The sequence below is a fragment of the Anthonomus grandis genome, chromosome 9 (assembly GCF_022605725.1).
Source record: "Anthonomus grandis grandis chromosome 9, icAntGran1.3, whole genome shotgun sequence".
In the NCBI taxonomy this organism is placed as follows: Eukaryota; Metazoa; Arthropoda; class Insecta; order Coleoptera; family Curculionidae; genus Anthonomus; species Anthonomus grandis.
In genome coordinates, this window is record NC_065554.1 from 3,688,249 (window position 1) to 3,709,028 (window position 20,780).

A 20,780-nucleotide genomic window follows, 5' to 3' on the forward strand; every position below is an offset into this window, starting at 1 on the left:
AAATATTCAACTTTGAAGCAATATGCAGATGTTTCCCAGGTATTGTATATTTCAACAGCTTGTTATAATTTACAAGCTCAAATTTCTCAAGAAAAGCTTAATACTAAATTAGTATTATTATTACTAATTTAAATAACTTACACATGGCCAAAAAATCATATTCTTAAATTAAAGACATTGAAAATTCACTGAATATTACTATAAATAATATACCCATTGACCATTCCAATAAAAAGTAAGCAAAAAACTTAGGAATAACTTTAGATAAGTCTATAGGTTTGTTCTCACTGCAAATTTCTTACAAGTTTGAAACTGTTTCCAAACCATTCTTGATGCGCATGCGTAAAATATTACAACTTCTGATCGATTTGAAACCGTCTGTGCGAACATCAAATACGGGTTGAGCGGAGAAGAAAAATTAACTCACTTTTTTATGCCAGTGGGAAATGGGAAAATAAATCAAAAATAAACAAACAAAAATTATACTACAACCTTGAAATAGCTGTATATTATTAAGTTTAAGATTGTGTGATTTGCTAATTCAAGACTTACTCTAAAATGGTCGAGAAATTCTATTCTATTAAATTAGGACACAGTTTCATCAAAATAGTTTTGGGCTTTATCCGTTCTTCAATTAAATCTTCTTTAAAAGTCTGTGTTGGAATCAACATAACTCGGAATCAATAAAATTCTGATCAGATTCTTCCGACGATTCAAAATCACTTATTTCCTTAATATTTATTTTTAGACTAATCCAACAATTTAAAATACAATTTTGAAAACGAATATCAAGGATTATACAAAACGACAAAATACAAACAACAATTTAGAGGTTATGTTCCGAAGATCGGCGTTGACTGGCTACACAAATTCTCTGACACTTTGCTTGAAATAAATTCGAAAACAAGTCTGACTACAGTGGCGAAGCGTGAACTTTTTTTTCGGGTAGACAAACAATAAAAATCGTTAATTAGAAAAAAATGTGTATTCAATATTATTCACTTTAATGAAATAGAGAATGAAAGCGCATGAAATATTAACTGAAAAAGAAAAATTATGTGGTGATATAAAAAAGAAAAAAATTATTACTACTAGCATAAAAAGGTAGATAAAAAAACACAACTAAAATACAATTGCCAATATCGAACAGTCGTTCATAAATAACCACTAAAATATCCACTAAAAAAACCATTTCTATACACCCAAAAATAAAAATACTTATTAAATTACTATAGCACGCGTCCGCATCAAATGCCAAGTGTAGATTGATCAAAAAACTAAACTGAAGATGTATTGCGGTCGACCAGATCAAGCGTGTCCATAAGCAATAACCCTCAACAGCATAATAAAATAGCTGGTTGACTTCGATAGACAAAAACTCGATGTTTTTTCCGCGAGTAAATTTTGCATACGTAATAGGCTGAATACTGATACGGCCGGACCTCTGTTACCTGCTTGATGCGTATATGGTTCGATAAGATGCTCCAAATTTCGGAAGACAAATATCAATGTGTCTTCCTGGGGCTCATATACATTAATTGGGTGTCAGCCCTGCATTTTTATTTCAATTGGTGCTTCAGGCGGGGCGCGCCTTAGATATTATAGATAGATAGATATTATAGCCGTTTAGATACTATATAATAATAGTAAGGAGAGCGACTACGTTCTGTGTTAATTTTTTTAAAATTTTAATTCAACAATTACATGAAATAATTACGTAATAAATTACGTAATATGACAAATAACTGGATAATTTTGGGTAGACAGTGTCTACCTTGTCTACTCGTACGCTTCGCCACTGTCTGACTATCAGATGACGATCATGAAGAAAGCAGCAGAAATTTGTGTAAGAACATCAAACTTTTGATTTGAAACCGATCAGAAGTTCCTGTGCGAACGCATTTTACTCTATTGCGCATGTTTCTTTGTCGAAAACTTGTTTCTTACTGCTGTGAAACAGCAAGTATATGGTTGCTGACAAAACATATATCTTTTTCTTTACGTGTTAAAATCAAAATTAAAGCTGCGTATTTACGGTAGGAAACTTTTCAAAATAAAAGAATATTTTTCACACAAACAAACATATTTTCTTTGTGACAACCTGATTTTTTCTCTGTTTGATTACGGAGATGTTGTTTATGGAGACCCGTTAAATCTCTTAGAGGGTTCAGAGGGTTCAAAATTCGTGCATGCGTATAATTTAATATTTGGCAAATAAAACGTATTTGAATTTGAAAGTAACTGTCAACCTGAAATAGGAAAATAAAATTTTATCTCAAGCGCTTTAAAAACTTTAAATGTAAATATCGTGAAAATAGTTAATGGTAGCGAGATTCTTGAAGTATATCTTTTTTAAGCAAAACTATTTACTATTTGCACAATGCATATTTTCAATAAAAAATTAAATTATGCCAAGCCTAAGAACATAACGGAGTTAAAATAAAAATCAAAATGTTCCAGGTGGCTCCCTCTATGACACAATTTTAAAAAACGTAAATTTTATGATTTGCTATATAAAAAAAATATTGTCCAAATTTTGTTGCTAAATTTATGGCCAAAATTCAAAAAAATTACATTAAATTTATCACCCTGTATCTTGGTTGTCCTTGACATCTGGAAGTTGACTAGAAAAGTTTAACTGAACCTCTTTTTTTTAAACGAATCTGTTGTTAAATTATTTACATTTATTTATGGGACACCTTGTATATTTTTTTGTGTGAAAATATTAAAGAATTTATACGGTGTTTTGTTTAAAATAGCGAAGTCATTGCCAGTTTAGCGTAGAATTGACAATATGGCATTAAATTTGTCTTTACAATTTTACAAAAATACATACAAATATTTTTAAATGATAGATTTTTTATTCGTATTTGTACTTGTCCAATTTCAAATCGAACAGCGATACCTTTCTCGTAAAACCTCGATTGTGCCATGCATCGTCTGACACCCTATATAAATATTCTACTAAAGGTGGACTTCCTACTATGGGTAATAAGGGATTTGGGTATTCGGTTAAATTTATAAATTTAGTTTCTTGTTTGGGGTATTGGCGAAGAGGTTTTTTTGAAACTTGACGGATTTGACATTGACCCTTGTTTCTCTGTCTCTTTTTTCTATAAATTCCAATTTATTACCCACACAAAAGTCGTCTAGTCAAATCATGCTATAGTTGCCTCCACCTATCTGAAAGGCACTGCAAGCGGCACTTTTGATGAATACAGAAAAACCGCAAAATAGATTGTTGGGGGAGGGAACTACCCTTCCTTATTTTTATTTCACAAACTGTATACTATTGTAAACATTATAAATTAAAATAAACAAATATGTAAATATATTAACATGTACCTGAACACATTCTGTACATAAAATAAAACAAAATTAATTGCAAAACAATAATATATTCACTCATCATAGAAAGCTTCGTTCAACATTGTCAAAATTCTCTTTCTAGCTTTTTCATCTCAGGAGCATGGGACAAAAATTTTTGCAGTTGTCTAGATTTCTTCTAAATTCATTCTGTCTGCTATTTAGTCAGATGTCTGCTCTGTGATGTTATTCGTTTTTCAAAAGATAGAAAATCAATATTAGAGAATAGTTTTACCAAATTCACATTACGTACTTACTTATACTGGAATATCACATCTTAAAAAATATCTTCTAAAGGTATTTTTTCTAAAATAAGTATAAAAAATTAAATTGCTTTTATTGGCCAAAGTACCGCATTCAGGAACATGCACTATGATCTCTTAACATGATCTATTAAATTATCCAAAATTACATTAATAATCCATAATATTAAATACATATCAATCTCATAATAAATACATAGACTTCGGCTAAAGCCTCATAGATTTCGCTTTCAAGAGCAGCTTTTATACTCCGTGACTTCTCTTGCAAGGATAAGTTGTTCTAGAAGCAAATCTTGACTAGTGGCAATGCTCCTGAATGTTGGATCCGATGTCCTTGAAAGTGCCTATTTGGCTGTTCTCAACAATTTCCGACAATTCAATTGGTTGAGGATTTATTGTTCTCTCCAGATCAAACATGTGCGTGATGGTAGGCATTTGTATGATAGAATTAGTATTAAAAAATATTTTTACATGTATCAATAACTTCTCTCACCTAACCAATTGTGTAGCAAAACTTTCCTTTTACAAATGGTTGGTTTACCAGCCGTATTCACCACTAGACTATGGGTATTTTTTGAAATTATACATTTACTCCGGTCCATGATAAATATTCCGTACAACTACTAAATATAAAAGAAAAAACACCGAGGAAGACAGAAGCAAAACACAAAAATATTTTGTTTAATGCGCGTGATCAGAGATCTGACCGAAACCAGAAAAGGTGGCCTTGAACGAACTTCTGGGTATTGGTTTTTTCCCACGACCACACGTCCTTCTCGCGACCAATGGGAGCATTCTCCAAATACCCAAAAACCCGATTATCCATAGCAGGAATCTCACCTTAAAAGGGAAAATAAGAAAGTACCTAATATCATGATAGATAGGAACTTTCGCCACGGCTGGGCGCCCATGATGTGTATGGTATATCGGGTCTGATATCGCCAAGCCGGCACAGGAAATCCCATATAAGTTATGATACTTTCAAATATTGGCTGCCTTGTTCATTTTACAGAAAAACTATGCTAATATTTTTTAATTTAGGTGCAAGTAAGAAAAGCCACTATACCAAAGTTCATTACTTTCTAATAAGGGATTTAGTATTTATTTGAAAAAACGTAAAATATGAAACCACCAGCCAAATTATCAAAATGTTGTCATCTATTTATTTAGTGGTCAGTATGAATGTTTATTAGGTACACTAACCAAGACGAAATAACTATGATTAAGTGATCCTACACAGGGAATAGTTTTCGAAGAGTCTCCGAAATATTCTCTAGTGAATTTCCCTGATTTTCCAAGTAAAGCAACACTGCAGAATATTGTTAATAACTTTGAGACTAAGGATAAGACAGTAATTAGTAAATGTAAATGCTCAAAGCAAAACAATAATGATAGGCAGAGCTAAAGAAAATAATTCAGATTTTTGAAATGTTACTTCATGTTGAAGAAAATAAAGAAATTAGCTTGAAAATATTGTTGGAAGAGATCATAGTACAGTATTGCGCACACTAAAAAAATACAAATACCATTCCTTTAAATATTAAAAACATCAGGAATTAAGGAAAGGCGATGAAATCCGAAGAGCAGATTTTTTTTAAGTTATGGAAAGGGCGAATAACCTCAGGGATTATTTACGAAACGTTTGTTTTGCGGACGAATGCACTTTTGCGTTAAAAAATAAGCCAAATGTTGAAAATTTTCGTTACTGGAGTAAAGAAAAGAAACACAGATGCGTTTTTACAAGCATCCATTACCCTCAAAGGTTATTATTTGGGCGGGTATTTTTGTCATAAAATTTTTGAACTTTTTTTTTTAATATTTGGGAGGATACGCATCTTAGCAACTTTTACAAAGACAAATTGGACCAGCATTGGAAGAAGTTGCACCTGAAATGATTGATGAGATTTGGTTTCAAACGGATGGCTATCCTGCGCACAATTTACAGCAAGTGAGGGAATATCTTCAAAACATATTCAATGCACGCGTAATTGGACTAAATTACACTATTAATTGGCCAGCCAGGTCTCGGGACCTTTCACCAAATGGCTTTTTAATGAAAAATTAATGTATTAGTTTAAAAAAATTAATTTTTATTTATTTTTTTTTGTTGCTTCTAAGTAATTGCATTTATTAAATAAATTACTTAATAAAAAGTAATGAAATTTGGTATGGTGGCTTATCTGTAAAAAAGTCTAATACAGTTTTTCTGTAAAATATACAGGGGAGCCAATATTTGAAAGTATCATAATTTATATTGGATATTTTATGGCCAGCTTGGTAACCCACCATATTCGGTATAATGGAAATAAATAATTTGAATTTCTTACAATTTTTAATTGAAAGAAATTTAAATTTACTTTACGTTTAAACTTCGCCATAAGGTTTTATATTTGTGTTCTTTTATCATGCCTTCTTAGAACTGATAATTGCTAGGTCAGCAGTTCTAAGACCTTTATGAAAATTTGCCTATGAAGACCTTTATGTAAAATTTCTCAGTAAGAACTGCAAATATTAATATTTTTAGAATTATTTGAGTAATGGTTTTAAGGCATAACAATAAATTAAATATTTCTAGAACAATTTAAACTTACGTTAAATATACATATTTTTTAAATCCAGGACACTAACTATTTCTGTATACTTTTATACTTGATATAATGATATTTTTTTTAAATTAATTTTATACATCCTTAGAACTTCTGATGGACGGAAAAAGTGTACTTTTAAGAAGACCTTTATGTAAACTTTTTGAGAATTAATATTTTTAGAATTCTTTAGGTAATAATTTTAAGGCATAACCATAATTCAAGTTACTATAAAACTACCTAGACTTACGTTAATTTTTTTTAACTGTTATATGGCATAATACATAAAACATGCTCCTCTCATTGAAGATTGATCTAATTTTAGGCTCTCCAGGGAAGTGACCACTCTTGTATACTTTTACACTTGGTTTAATTATTATTCCATTTAGTAGGAGATACTGGGGCAAATTCGCCAGGTCAAATCTTTGTCAATGAGCTTTACTCAGAATGGGTTTTGTCTAAAAAATCACAGTGTGCAGTTTTTTGTGCAAAACTAAAATATCACGTATTTTAATATTTTGATGAAAGCATTAAGTTTTGCTTAAGTAAGATTTTTGTTAAAAAAGTGGTTGATTTTTCATATTTTTTCTTCTTAAAAGAGTCTTTAACTCTTCATGTTTGGAATTAACTGGTAATGCTCAGTAAGTAAAGCTTCTGTCTAATGTTGTTACACATTTTAATAAAATTTGCAAAGGAGGGAACAATTTCGTCATGGGATAACTTTGACGCTGTCGAACTTCCCTCGCCTAATATAATTTAAGATTTTAATTTTTAAAGTTGAAGAAGTAGTCCATTCTTCATTCTTGCAGTGGAGTTAATAGATCAATCGGTATAGTTCATACGATATCAATCTGAACAGCAAAAAAAAACAAAACTGTGGGCATAAGCGGCATCTTCTTTATGAGACATAGGCGTGCAACGGCAAATTTTTTATCTAAATAAATTTACATTAAATATTAGTACATTAATTTATAACAAGTTAATAGGTATAGTAAATTTTTATTTTAAAATTGTCCCAGACTCGCTAATTCGAAATTACAGTTTTTTTAATACTACTTTGAATTTTTTTTTTATTTTCATCATAATAATGTGTAGTTGAATTTTTTTAAATATTATTATTTATAAAATGGGTAAAAATAAGAACTTACATAAAAAAATTGTATTGAAGAAGTGTAGTCCCTTCTTGCAATGGAGTTAAATTAGAAATAAAACCATCAATCACTCTCAACTAATTTAATTTTCAAAAAACCAAAATGGGAGATGTCCACCATCAGGGTTAAATTTGATTTGGTTCGCATGTCGAGGGTGAGATGAACAATACATTCACAATTAAAATAGAGTTATATTTATGTATCGAATAAATTAAAATTTTACAAAATGTATGTAAAAGAGATGAAATACCGGTCAAATGTCACAAAACCTTCTTAACCTAAACATAGATGGCGATGACATAATTAATGTACATCACATACCAATTTAATAAAAATTTGGTATAAAACACTAAATGTTTTCAGATATGCAATTATACAGCTACATAATTTTTCATTAATTTTACTTAGAATGCGTTTTTTTTGCATTTCTTTAAAAATATACTACGACTTGAAATTCACTATCAGAATTTTCTGAACTTGAGTCCAAATTTGGAGTTATAACAATAGAGTCAACAGCGGGTAAAATGCCATATTTATCTTCTTTTTTTTCACCACTTCAGACACAATTCTTCCATATATCAGTTTTGTTTATTTCTTCAACAACTGCTCTTATGGTTTCTAAGACGAAAGCACTGTCAGTTGGGGGGAATGATTATATTTCCGTATTTTGTCCTTCAGAGTAGCCCAAATAATTTCAATAGGATTAAAAACGCAGTAATACGGAGGAAGACGTAAAATTGTATAACCATTTGCCTCGTAAATTTTGTCAAGGACATATTCTTTTTTAAAATTTTCTGTTTTTATTATTTCTAATAACGCCTTTTTTGTCGCCTTTTTAGGAATCTGCAAGTTTTTAATTTCCATAAATTTCGCAATTTCTTCTTTTTTTGTGGAATTATTGGGAATTTTATTATGCAACCGGGAATGATAATGATGCATTATCCATCACAACAACAGAATTTGGCGATAAATTTGGCAACAGTTGCTCAGTAAACCATTTTTCAAACAGACTGGCTGTCATGTCTTTATGGTAGTCAGCAGAGGAATTCTTAATATTTTTCGCCGATAATAATAAGGCATTGGGAACAAAGCCGTTAATACCACCGGCGTGTAAAATAATGACGCGTTTGCCGCGAGAACAAGGTCCACTTATCATCCTATCAGGCGGGCAAATCCACGGACCTGGCCCTACACCACCTCGTTAGGAAGGTGGAGGGTGCTCTGGGTAGTGGCAAGGCCTGTCTGGGTGCGTTTCTAGACATTGAAGGGGCGTTCGACAACACCCCTTTTGCATTAATCTGCCAAGCACTCGAGAGCCGCGGCTCAGAACCCTGTTTGGTTAGCTGCACACAGAAAAATCCCGATGGATTTTTTCACATTTTGTTGTGTAAAAAAAAATGTTTAATTTTAATACACAATTGTTAGATAATATCTCACAGTCCTGTATAAAAATTCTCAGGCATTTTGTATATGTTTTAATGTGTATATTTCATACAATTATTGCATATTAAATTAATACAATATAAGTGGATATTAATTATTAAGATAATGTGTATAAATATTCCACATTTTTTTTTTAAATCCAATGCAGTTTGGTAAAAAATCTAATAACCAAGTATATTTTTACTACAATTTTAATAAATTTTTTATTCTGGCTTGTGTTGATTTTATTTACAATTGTGTAGAATAAAAAAGATTCTTGCTAATAGCCCTTCACAATTATAGAATTTTAAACTATGTATTGTGTAGTTATAATACACAATTGTGTATAAAGGAGGACGCGCCCGACGCCCTTGCCTTTGCCGCTAGAACTTCGTTGTTAGCGTCAATGTTGCCAGATTCAATATTAAACAGTTGTAAAGATATGCATCAAAATTTGCAGTCGATATAACGTTGTTAATTGAAAATAATTTAATAGGATATTTAAAAATAAGCCCAATCATCATAAGTTCTAATTTTGTTTATTTAAATAATATCGTGATAATAACACGCGTAGGGAAAAAGGAAACGTAACTTTTTTAATTGGCGGTGTAATCTTTAAGATACATTTGATGGCAGCATTGCTATAATTCCCAGTGCCACAGGTGTTCAACTGTTCATTTTTCAGTCCTTCAATCAATCGGCCCGCATTAATTTGTTTTAAGGTTTTTTCGTTTTGTTAAGTGTTAAAATTGCATAAGAAAAAAAATGAATATATTCGTTGAAGATAAACTTAAGGAGTGGGGTTTATTGGACCAACTCCAGGAGCAGTTTGTAGGTAGGTAATTAGGTAAGCACCATATTTTTTTTTGCATTTATTGTATACTTTGGAATTTACTGGATATTTTGATGTTTAGACAGGTAGCTGTTCAGTGATAACTGATAACTTATAGAATATCCAATTTTAATGTAGAGGTCGGTTAAATTTGTAACCTTTATTGCATTTGTATTTCAATTTGTATTACAAAATGGTATCTACTTAATCATAGCACTGTCTGACAGTCCTGTACCGTCCTTTTCAAGTCCTGTAGTAGTATTGAACACCTATACCTACATATACCTACTCACTGTGGGCAGCCACTAGCTCTCACACTCTCTATGGTAACTAAACTATTATCAACAAACTAAAAACCTTTTAAAATTAAATTTTAAAAATTTCCTAAAAATTACCTAGGCTATTAATATTAAAACAAATAATTAAGATTTTTTTTATTGGATAGGAAGGAAGGCTCCTGTAGAAATATCGTGTCCACCAAGATCCCCTAAACTTACATGGAGCTATAAAGGAGACAGTGTAAAATATCTATGGAAAAAACTTAGGTTTGAAACGATTGAAGAAAAGATTTAATACATTGCTCTAATGTATTAATGGTGGAATTTTCGAAAATATTTCATACAATTAAATAAATTGTTAAAATAAAAAAACAGCTTTTTTTTTATCCTGTTTTTCCCAGGCGCACTAGAATTTATTATTACACAGATTTATGACGAAATTCTCTAAAATGTATTTTAAATTTTTAAACAATTTGTTTATTTTTTTTATACAAATATATTGATTATTTTTAAATTTTTATGAATATAAATACAAAACATTGTAATAAAAAAACTCCAGTTCTTATGTTAATTTGATATACAAACCTAAAATAAGTAACCTACACTATATTTAAATTTATAAAACAATATATAGTATTATTATACACAATTTGTAATAAAATTTAATAATTGAAATGAAAGAAAATAAAATATATTGTTAAAACAAACTACACTAACGTGTGTATTTAAAATGCACAAATTGTGCTTTTTTACTGAACAATTATATTAAATAAATATAAAATATTGTCGAATTTAAGTACACAAATAGTGTACTATACATACAATAAAATAAATCAAATTGATACACAATTTGTGGATTATAGAACCACAAATGTTTAAACACAATAGCATAGAGAAATTCTACACAAATTGATTCTGTACCATTTCCAGAATCAAATTGTTTGTAAAATCTATACAATTGTTGAATTTTTATTCACCTATTTTTAAGAGTGTGGATAGAGGCCATGCTCTCGAAACGTCATGTATCTGCCCAGCTCAACAACGAGATTGTCGAAACGTTGGCGGCTAGGGGCTGCCCGCAGGGAGGAGTATTGTCCTACCTTGTGGTGCCTTATGGTCAACAGGCTGATAAATCTTTTAAACAATGCTGGCCTATACACACAGGCCTACGCTGATGATCTGGTAATCCTTTGCCCAGGGAAAGACGCCGTCTCAATGCAGGGCCCTATGATGAGAGCCCTGCATATGGTGGACATATGGTGCCTCTCGGGGGTCTCAGGATTAACCCCAAAAAAGCAGAGCTCCTACTATTCACGAGGAGACGTAACTTTGGCACGCCCCCTGTTATATCTCTAGGTGGCGTGCAGCTGCATTACTCCAGGACAGTTCTTTTTCTGGGAATCAAGTTAGATCCCAAACTCTCCTGGCACGATCATGCAGACACCAGAATAAAAAAGGCCACCTGCGCGCTATGGGCCTGCAGGCGGGCTTTTGGCAATACCTGGGGTCTGTCTCCTAAGATCCTCCACTGGATCTACTCGCGCATTGTGAGACCTCTTCTCACATACGGGGCTATCGTTTGGTGGCCATGTACGGAGAAAGCGAAAATTCGTGCTCAACTGCACAGAGTCCAACGACTTGCATGTCTCAGCATAACGGGTTCCATGCGGACGGCGCCAACTAGAGCGCTTGAGACTCTGCTGAGCCTTTCGCCTCTGGACCTCGTTGTGCAATTCGAGGCGATAAGGACTGCGTACAGGCTATACGTCCTCGGCGAACTACGTGCTGGCGAGACCGGTCACGCAAAAATTTGGTCACGGGCCATACAGGAATGTCCTCTCCTTCTGATGGGCAGTGACTGCATGGCTCCAGTGACTGTGAACTGCGAGGGATTCGTGACGCACATTGCAGGCAGAGAGGAGTGGCAGCATTCCAACAGACCTGCATTGCTAAATAGGGGAACCATCTGGTACACAGAGGGCTCCAGAATGAATAACAGAGCTGGATCAGGGCTTATTGATGGGATCCCACATACCAGTAGGGCATACTCGCTGGGGGAGCACGCCACTGTCTTCCAGGCCGAAGTATTCGCTGTATTAAAATGCGGACAGAAAATGCTAAGCAGCGGACACCGCAATACAGTTGTATCAATATGCTCGGACAGCAGAGCTGCCATTAAGTATATCACGGCCGCAAAGGTAAGCTCCAAGCTTGTACTAGAGCGCATAAAAGTCCTGAAAAAACTGGTACAGGTTGAATGCAGGGTCCAGCTCCTCTGGATACCTGGCCACGCAGGCCATGCAGGTAATGAGGAAGCGGACTCTCTCGCCAGACTGGGATCCGCGAATGTGCCGATGGGGCCGGAACCCATAGTTGGTATCGCCAAATGCGTTGCGGTCGCGTCAATGAAGGGTCTGCTGGACAAGTGGACCCACCGAAGATGGACTGAGTCCCCTGGTATGAGACAGGCCAAAGCGCACATAGGTGGGCCCTCTGCCTGTCTCACCAAAAATCTACTACGCCTAAAAAGACGCGAAATTCGGCTAGTGACAGGTCTTTTAACCGGTCACTGGCACTTAAGAAGCCATCTCCATACTATCGGTATTGCGGACAACCCGGAATGCCGATGGTGCTATGAGGAGGATGAAACTGTTGACCATGTAGTCGGGGAGTGCCCAGCACTTGCGCGCGCCAGGTTCAAATACTTGGGTAACACTTTCAGTGTACCGAGCGACTTTAAGTCCTTCAGACCAGAGAGCCTTATCGGTTTCTCTAAGGCCGTTGGGCTCTGGTAACCCCCGGTGGGGCATGACGGGTCCATCAGGAGACCTATATGCACAACTGCCTTGGCAGCCCAAGCTCTTTGGGCTTGAACATGCAAGTCTTTATTTTTAAATTCGAATTGATCTTGGTTTATATTGGCATCCAAATTTTCCATTTCATCATCAGACACATCAAAAGGTCTCCACAACGCCATCTTGTTAATTTTAGGTATTAACAACACCAACAAAAACAACAACAAGAACAACAACAACAGCAGCAACAATTTATTATAACAAAAAAATGCTAAATGAAAAGAGAAGCAACAAATACATAAACTAGAATTAAACGGCACGCGACCAGCACACTTCAAAACACCTGCTATACAGACGAATATGAAATATAAATAAAAAAGTAAAAATCGCCTTTAAGCAAGACACTGGCGTTTATTCCCAAACCTCTCTCGACTCGCCACTTGACCTCTTCGTCTATTACACGGCATTCGCACACCTCTCTCTGACAAAGTTTTCTTGTTGAACGGGCCCGGTGGCTAAAAATCCCGGCGTTCGTCGCCTTCGAAATATATGAGGACTAATAACATATATTTCGCTTCTTATTTTAATACCTATAGATGCGGAATATTGACTGTTCCCCAATTTTGCCCCTATTCGGATTAAGATCGTATGCACTATAACTAAAGATACTTCGATCATCCTCCACTAAATTTATTTAAAATATTAATCCTACATGTTTCACACATATGATATGTCCATCATCAGGGATACTATAAAAGAACCAAGGAAACTTATAAGATATAGATTCAAATTGTTAAATTACAAAAGGTATTAAATTACTTACACAAATTAAGGAGTTGTTCCTTTGGGCTTCTACCCTTATCTTCACGCCGCGTAGCTCCGTAAGCGAGAAGATTGCCTTCTCTTCTCTGGGGAGTTGCACCAGGACTAGTGGTGTAGGCTGCCTGTTCCTGTTAAAGTATCTTGCCGCTGAGTGAGGGTGGAAGCCTAGCTTCCTCAGGTCCTCCAGGATACTTTCGGCCGACCAGTGCTCGAAGGGTCCTCGGAGGACGATGTATCCTTCTCTCCTCTGGCAGGGAGAAGGAGTGGATCGGCACTTTTGATGATTCCAGGTAATCCTGGGTGACTCTGTAGTCCGTGATGGACTGAGGGTGGATTTTTATTCCGTCTCGAGTGTTGACAACATGGCCGTGTTGTACTTCTTTGGACTTCAGGACGGCGGCGACTTCCTCGAATTTTGTCTTCTCCCTTATGATGATAGGAGGGTTCTTGCTTGGGTCCTGCGGTTTGTTGGAGCTGGCTCGGGATTGGGCTCAGGAGGAGTGTTCCTGAACCCAGCCCTAGAGGTGGAGGTGGTGGCAGCGGGAGCTTGGTCGGGTGGCGCGATGGATCGCATCTTCCTCGGGACCGTCTCCGGGTCCGAGGTCTTCCTACTCTTCCTCCTGCTGACGACAGGTTGGAATCCGTCGTCTTCGTCCTGGAGAACTGCTGGAGTCGCAGTGCAGGAGCTAGGCTCCTGTGCTGGGAGTTCGGCCTGCTCGATGGACTCCACAGGTGTTTCCAGGGCGGCAGGGGGTGCTTCGACTGCGGGACTGGCCTGTACCGCAGCGGAAGCGGACGGCAGGGCGGACTCAAGAGCCTTTATCCGGCGCTGATTCGACGGGGTGATTTGCAAAGCGGCCAGATCCGCTTTGCGTTCGGCCTCGTCTTGTGGTGTCTCCTCTTCCTCGTCCGTGTTACAGAACTCCGAGAAATCCTCGTCGTCCTCTAACAGGAAGGAAGAATTTTCATCTAGTTTGTGAGCCATGGCAGACTCGGTCGTCGGGTAGAAGGACAGCGGGGTCGGTCGCACTGGTGCACTCGGTACAGCGGGACTGGTTCAGAGAACACTTCGACGTTAAGTGCAGGTGATGCACTTAACGGAGGACGAACTCTGTATTGAATTAAGGATAAAAGGATTATATATATATATATATAGTATTTTCAAAATTTGTGAAGAGTAATAAAACCCATTTTATTCTTTTCTGTGGAATCACTGGGAATTTCCCAATTTCGGGGTGTAAATAAGCGTGGATAAACTATATGACCTTATAAACTTAATGATCGTTTTAAACCTGAAAAAAGTGGTTAACAAATTATAGTTCACTCAAAGATATACCGTTGATCTTTTGACCACAATAAAACCCTAATTATCTGTTGTAACCAAGTGATTTAAGTAAGTTATTTTTTTGTGGACTTTTATGGTTTTAACATTTTCATTTTTTATGAGAATATGAGAATTCGTTGATTTTCAAATCTGGTACAAAAACATCCCCAAAACAAAGATAAATACATATTTTTTCAATGTACTAAAGAGAGACGAAAGTAATAGCAAGACCATACAACCTCTTTCTATATTTCATTCCGAACGTTGCCGACGGCAACCCGAACTCTACCCGATCGAAGCCAGTTGAGATTAAGAGAAGAGTTTAGACTTTTTTTTCTATAATAGAAAGAAATTTTCTTTCTATCGAGTTAGAGAGTTCGCTCGCTGTGGTCTAGCTACGTTAATCCGAGAGTACAAAAAGAACCTCTTAAGAAGGAAACTAGTACAACTTGACATTTGGATCAACCAAGAATGTGTAAGGAATAATCTAAAACCTAATTTTGTCAATCTGAAGACCAACAAGCCTTCAACTTCAGCTGTAAAGCTATAAATTTAGCTACAAAAGTATGGTTAAAAGAAGAAATTAAGAAACATTACTTTAAACTTAACATTATTGATCTCAAACTGAAATTTTTGTATTTTAGATTAAGCTCGTTGTTGCATGCTGCTGAATTGGATACTTTAATTTCTCAATTTTTAAACTTTATTTATGATCAAAAATATATTAAATTCCAACGCTTAAAAAACAAAATTCATATTTTTAAAATTCAGAAAAGAGAAATCGACTTCAGTTAACCAAAACCAGACCCCAGTCTATTTTGGCTATCACTCGACTAAAAGGAAATGCTTTAATTCAACGTGGTGATAAATCCATTACAAAATTAAGTTTTGATGATTCTATCTCTATGTCTGAATTTCAAGAAAACATCTCAACACATGATACTCCAGATTTCAACTTTCACCCTAGATCGCTTAATTTAAGCAACACCGTCTTTACAGTTAAAGAAATACAACTGTTAAACTCTGGAATTAAATACAATTTTCACACAAGTCCAAAAAAAACAAGATTTGGAGCTGTTGGCGGTCAACTGTGAAAATATATTCTCTGTTCTGAATAATTTACCTTCAGAACTCAATACGTCGAAAAGATAGATTCATTCTTGTCTTCTGACAATTTTTCGCACATTACTTTTAACCCTTTAGAAGAATTTTTCATCAAATTTAAAAATACACTGAAGCAAGTATCAAACACTTTAGAATTTTTCCGGACAAATAAGTTCACGCCTATAACCCATCCACCCCTCTATTATACGGTCTTCCTAAAATCATGAAAATGTATTTGGCGAACACGAGTTTTTGGGCGTTTTCGCTGTACTTGGTCAACGCACCCCAGCTGATTCATGCATTGATATTACTAAAAACAAGCTAGAAAAAAGTGGTAACGTATCACTTCCACTTGTCACAGAGGACTCTAGCAATAATAAAGATGAAGAAATAAATATGCTGCCTACCCGCTAAATCATAATGTAATAAAATAATGTAATAGAATTAGATCCCTTTTCAAAATCCACAGCCTGGAACTTCAAAGATTACAGATTATTTTAAATTTAGAGGAAAAGAAAATAGAAAAGTGACATTTGCCGAATTGTCTCCTCTGTGAAAACCCAAAATTTTTGACGCAATAAAACGTAGAAGGTATCAGGAAAAATCAGTAGAACATCTTCTCCTTATAAATCCGAACATGAAATGAAATAGCTACATATACAGAAAAAAAATCTATAAAAAGAAATTTAGGAAACACGCAAGAGATCGAAAGAAAAAACAACGAAAAAAACAGAAATCTCAAAACAGTCATGAGGATGAAAGTGACACCTTCTGTATTTACTGTTGTGAAAAATATGGACTAACAGAAGATAACTGGATTTAATGCTGTAAATGCCTTCTATGGAATAATGAGAATCGCACAGATTATTAACAAAAAAGGCACTGTTTGTTGCGATTTATTCAAAAAATTACTTTTTTTCCATACCAATCGCATTGTCCGATTTGCTCCATAGATGAAGGCAAGTTCGTCATTTGGCACTAATAAAAAAATATATATTTAGTTAGAGTTTAGTTGCGTTATTTTTTAAGTTTTCAGTTTTATATGTTTTTTACTTAATAAAGAAGTGTAAAAACTGTGTTAAAATAAAAATGATTTTTTTTCTGCACCACCAAATTATCTTTAAAAGCCCGTAAACTTTAGCATGTCAAAGTTGCCCCACTCTCCCTTACACTAACAAGCAAATATTTAAAAATGTTCCACAATATATATACAGACTAAAATTATTTTTAACTTAAGCACAAATATTAAACAATTATTATCACAATCTATACATGTGTAGAATAGGTTATTGTTAAAGTACTTAAAGCGTTAAATTGGGACATGTGAAAAAGAATACTCTATTCAAATTGAATTAAGCTGTTAAAGTAATCGACCCCATTTAACCTATGCTATAGTTACCGTAAAACCCCAATAAAATAAGTATTTATTTGTAGGTAGAGACTATACGTGTTGTACTAAAGAAAGAACTAGACTTACCAATTATTGAAATATCCGATAAAAATGCGACGTTAGATGGTGGAGATGTTCTTTTTACTGGTATGAATTATATATTTTATTAGTTCAATATAAAAAAAATAGTTTTTGAGGTTATGTTAATACAATTATTTTCTAGGAAGGGAATTCTTTGTTGGAATTTCTCAATGGACGAATGAAGCGGGAGCTCGTGCCGTCGCTGCAGCGTTTCCAGAGTATCCATGTACCCCGATAAAGGTAAAACCTGAAAATATAATCGTGGCCCATTTGCGTGACAATGTCGAGAAGAAGGTGAAGGTAATAAGTGTGCTCAGTTTTGTAAAAAGTTTATTAATTGCACGCTGGATCACCTTCACGCGAACAACTAAATGAATTTTTTGTTTTATAAAAATCGATTTCAGAATCATATTATTTAAAAAACATAGGTATGTTTTTTCCTTTTCCTCTGCTACAGCCTTGGTTAATTGGAGAATTTAGTTGAAATGGCTTCTGGCCCATTTACCCTATTTTTTATGTGCTATATGATAAGAGAAATTAGTGTTTTTCTAAAAAAAAAGGCTTAAAATGGGAAATAGATAACCATGGGTCAGAATTTCTGCTAAAAACCTCCGTTTTTTTGATTAAGTTGTAGGGAAGAGGTAGTAGGGATTTGAATGAGCCTTGTAATTTGCGTCCAATTTCTATTTAGTGTTTTGTGATGCAGTGTCAAGGTAAATAAATTAGGCTCGTTGAGACTGCAGGGCAAAGTGATTCCTCGCTGATAATAGCACTATATTGTGGAGTCACCAAGATTCTGATTACATTAAAGCTCAGGTTTCCGAGGATTTTAAGATTTTATAAGGGTACTGTGATTTAAACTAGCTTGTGTTTGATGTGCGTAAGAGTTTTATTATGTGGTTTAAGTGTGGCGTCCAGAAAATGATGTTTAATAAAGAATGCCCCTTACAAAACAAAGAAAACTGCAAACTCCTTGGTATTACTATTGATGATATTATATACAGGGTGTCCAAGATAAGAATTCTAAGCATGGGGATCTCAGTACCTATTGAAGTTACAGCCTAAGTAAAATTAGAAAAAAGTTGTTAAACGGAAATTTGCCAAAATCGATTTTATTTTTTTCTGACCTTATTTTTAAATATATAAAAAAACTAACACTTTTTCATTGGCACCAGTCATTTTAGGAGCTACGTGATGGCGTTTTTAGATTTTATATACGACGTTTCGTTTTCGAGAAACCATCAACAACAAAAAGATTTTTTTATTTTTTTAATCATATTTTTATGTAGGCTTTGCATTTTTGATGCTTTAACATTTTGACGTAAATACCTCTTACCCTATCACAAAAGGCTTAATTTTATGTTTGTAGTCGGATAAAATAATAATTTTTGAGTTGATTTAGAGTTATTAAGTTGTTGTTGTTACAGTTTTTATTGCTTATTGTTGAGTATTTTTTTGTTGTGTAAGTAATGAAGAAAAGTTTGACATGCTGACCTGCTACATGTTGTGCCAGAAGAACACTGCAAATATAGCTATAAAATCTAAAAACGCCATCACGTAGGTCTTAAAAAGTACCAATGAAAAAGCGTTGATAGTTGTTTTATATATTTTAAAATAAGGTAAGAAAATTTCCGTTTTTCCCTAATATCTCAGTAGGTCATGAAAATTTTTTAATTTTCTCTGGATGTTTTGCAGTAAGAATGGCAAGACATGAGCTGGGAGGAGTGGTTGCACGTTCAGTGTAATTTTTGAGGCTTAAGCAACAAGGGGTTAGTGAATATTATTTTTGTGGTTAAAAAAAAGCAGTAAGATGTCTCGTAGTAATATGATAAAACTCGATAAAACAGCAAATTTGGTGAGAACTCAAGATTTTTCAAAATTTGGCAAAACAAGGGCGAAGACCAACAATATCTGTTGAGGCCGAACAAGATTTATCTTCAAAGTTGGTAAAAATAAACCAGTGGGAGTTTGCATTATTTAAGCAAGAAGTTCAAGACGCGGTGCAAACAATAACTTTATAATGTTCTTCAAAAATCAACATCTCGGGGATGCCTCTTTTAGAAATTTCTGCAGAAGAAATCGTCTTAGCCAAAAAAACAACTTGAAAAGTCTTGACGTTTTTCCACTAGTGATCCATTCATTATGTATTTGATTCAAATTGCAATTAATTTTTCAAGTGCTGAAATCTACCTAGTAGTGAAATCATAATTTAAATGTTACTTTTGTCAAATTTATTTTAATCATATCAACATTATTCATATTTTAATTCATAGCAAATCAGATTAGAACATGAGGTGTGTACATATCTTTAATATAAATATAATTTGGTTGTATTATTGAGATTTTTTTGCCTCTTTAAATCTACCTTATCCAGGGTTATTTAATTGTTAATTGAAACCTATATACCAAGTCTTTTTCTTAGTTTTCTTTCGTTTATAAAAAAAAACTAAGTGGCGCCCTCTTATTTAATAGTTATAATCAAGTTTATATTCTTTAATAGCCAGTCATAAGTGAACCTTCGAACAATCCCAAGCCTCCAATAATTCTGAGCTACCGTCTGCAAACTCTTGGCAAAATAGTAACACTGTAAAGTTAACGCCACAAGATTCAACCTCCTCTAGTGCCACTTAGTTTTTGATGCACTACAGTCATCAGACCACATAAAATGGAGGAGATTAACATCACCTAGTATACAAATTTTGTGTCCTGGGTGTTCCTCAGACACGGCTTCAACATTCTCGGCAAACTCCAGATATTTATTAGGTGCACTACGTGGAGGAAAATAGGCTTTTGCAATGATTAATTTGGTCTGGTTAAGGTCAACCTTCACAAACAGATGTTTGATATTCCTGCTGGATGTCAAAACTAATTAAGCAATGGTTTTGCAATTTTGTTTTGAACTTTCTGGATTCTTTCCTTCATTAATGAAATAATCTCCTTTTTCCGTAAAGAATATTTTTTCCGGAATTTCTTCTCATAATTTCTTCTTATTTTCTAAAATTTCTTCTTCCAACTTGCATAATTCTCTCTTTGTGTGGCACAATCTTCTACCATTTTTGATATTTTCCAGCAGCTTCCAGCTTGGCAGAATTTTTCACCAATTTATCTTTCAAGTTGACGGAATTTTCTAGTAATTCGAATCTTAAACTTTCTATCATTGTTGCAGATTTTTCAGCAAATCATTTTTTTAAACCTTGCAACAATTGATCAATATCGATAGCATCAGCAAAAACTATTGCAAAAAAATTGTCCGGGTCACTGCCTTCTTCAAGTCAGCTTTATTTCCGTCGTATTGCAATCCTTTTCCTCCAGTTCGCTTTTTAGCTCAGCAAGTTTTAAATCCACCAGCTTTTTCATTTTTACATTT

At 34.4% G+C, this 20,780-nt stretch overlaps 1 protein-coding gene across 1 annotated transcript in view; it reads left to right on the forward strand.

Moving 5' to 3' along the window:
• LOC126740744 (N(G),N(G)-dimethylarginine dimethylaminohydrolase 1) overlaps nucleotides 1-20,780 on the forward strand; it is a 74,768-nt gene that overhangs the window by 42,673 nt on the left and 11,315 nt on the right. Inside the window, exons 2-3 of the mRNA XM_050446904.1 lie at nucleotides 17,377-17,479; nucleotides 17,556-17,653. Of these exons, the coding sequence (XP_050302861.1) occupies nucleotides 17,377-17,479; nucleotides 17,556-17,653 (201 nt within the window). The remainder of the gene's footprint in view (nucleotides 1-17,376; nucleotides 17,480-17,555; nucleotides 17,654-20,780) is intronic.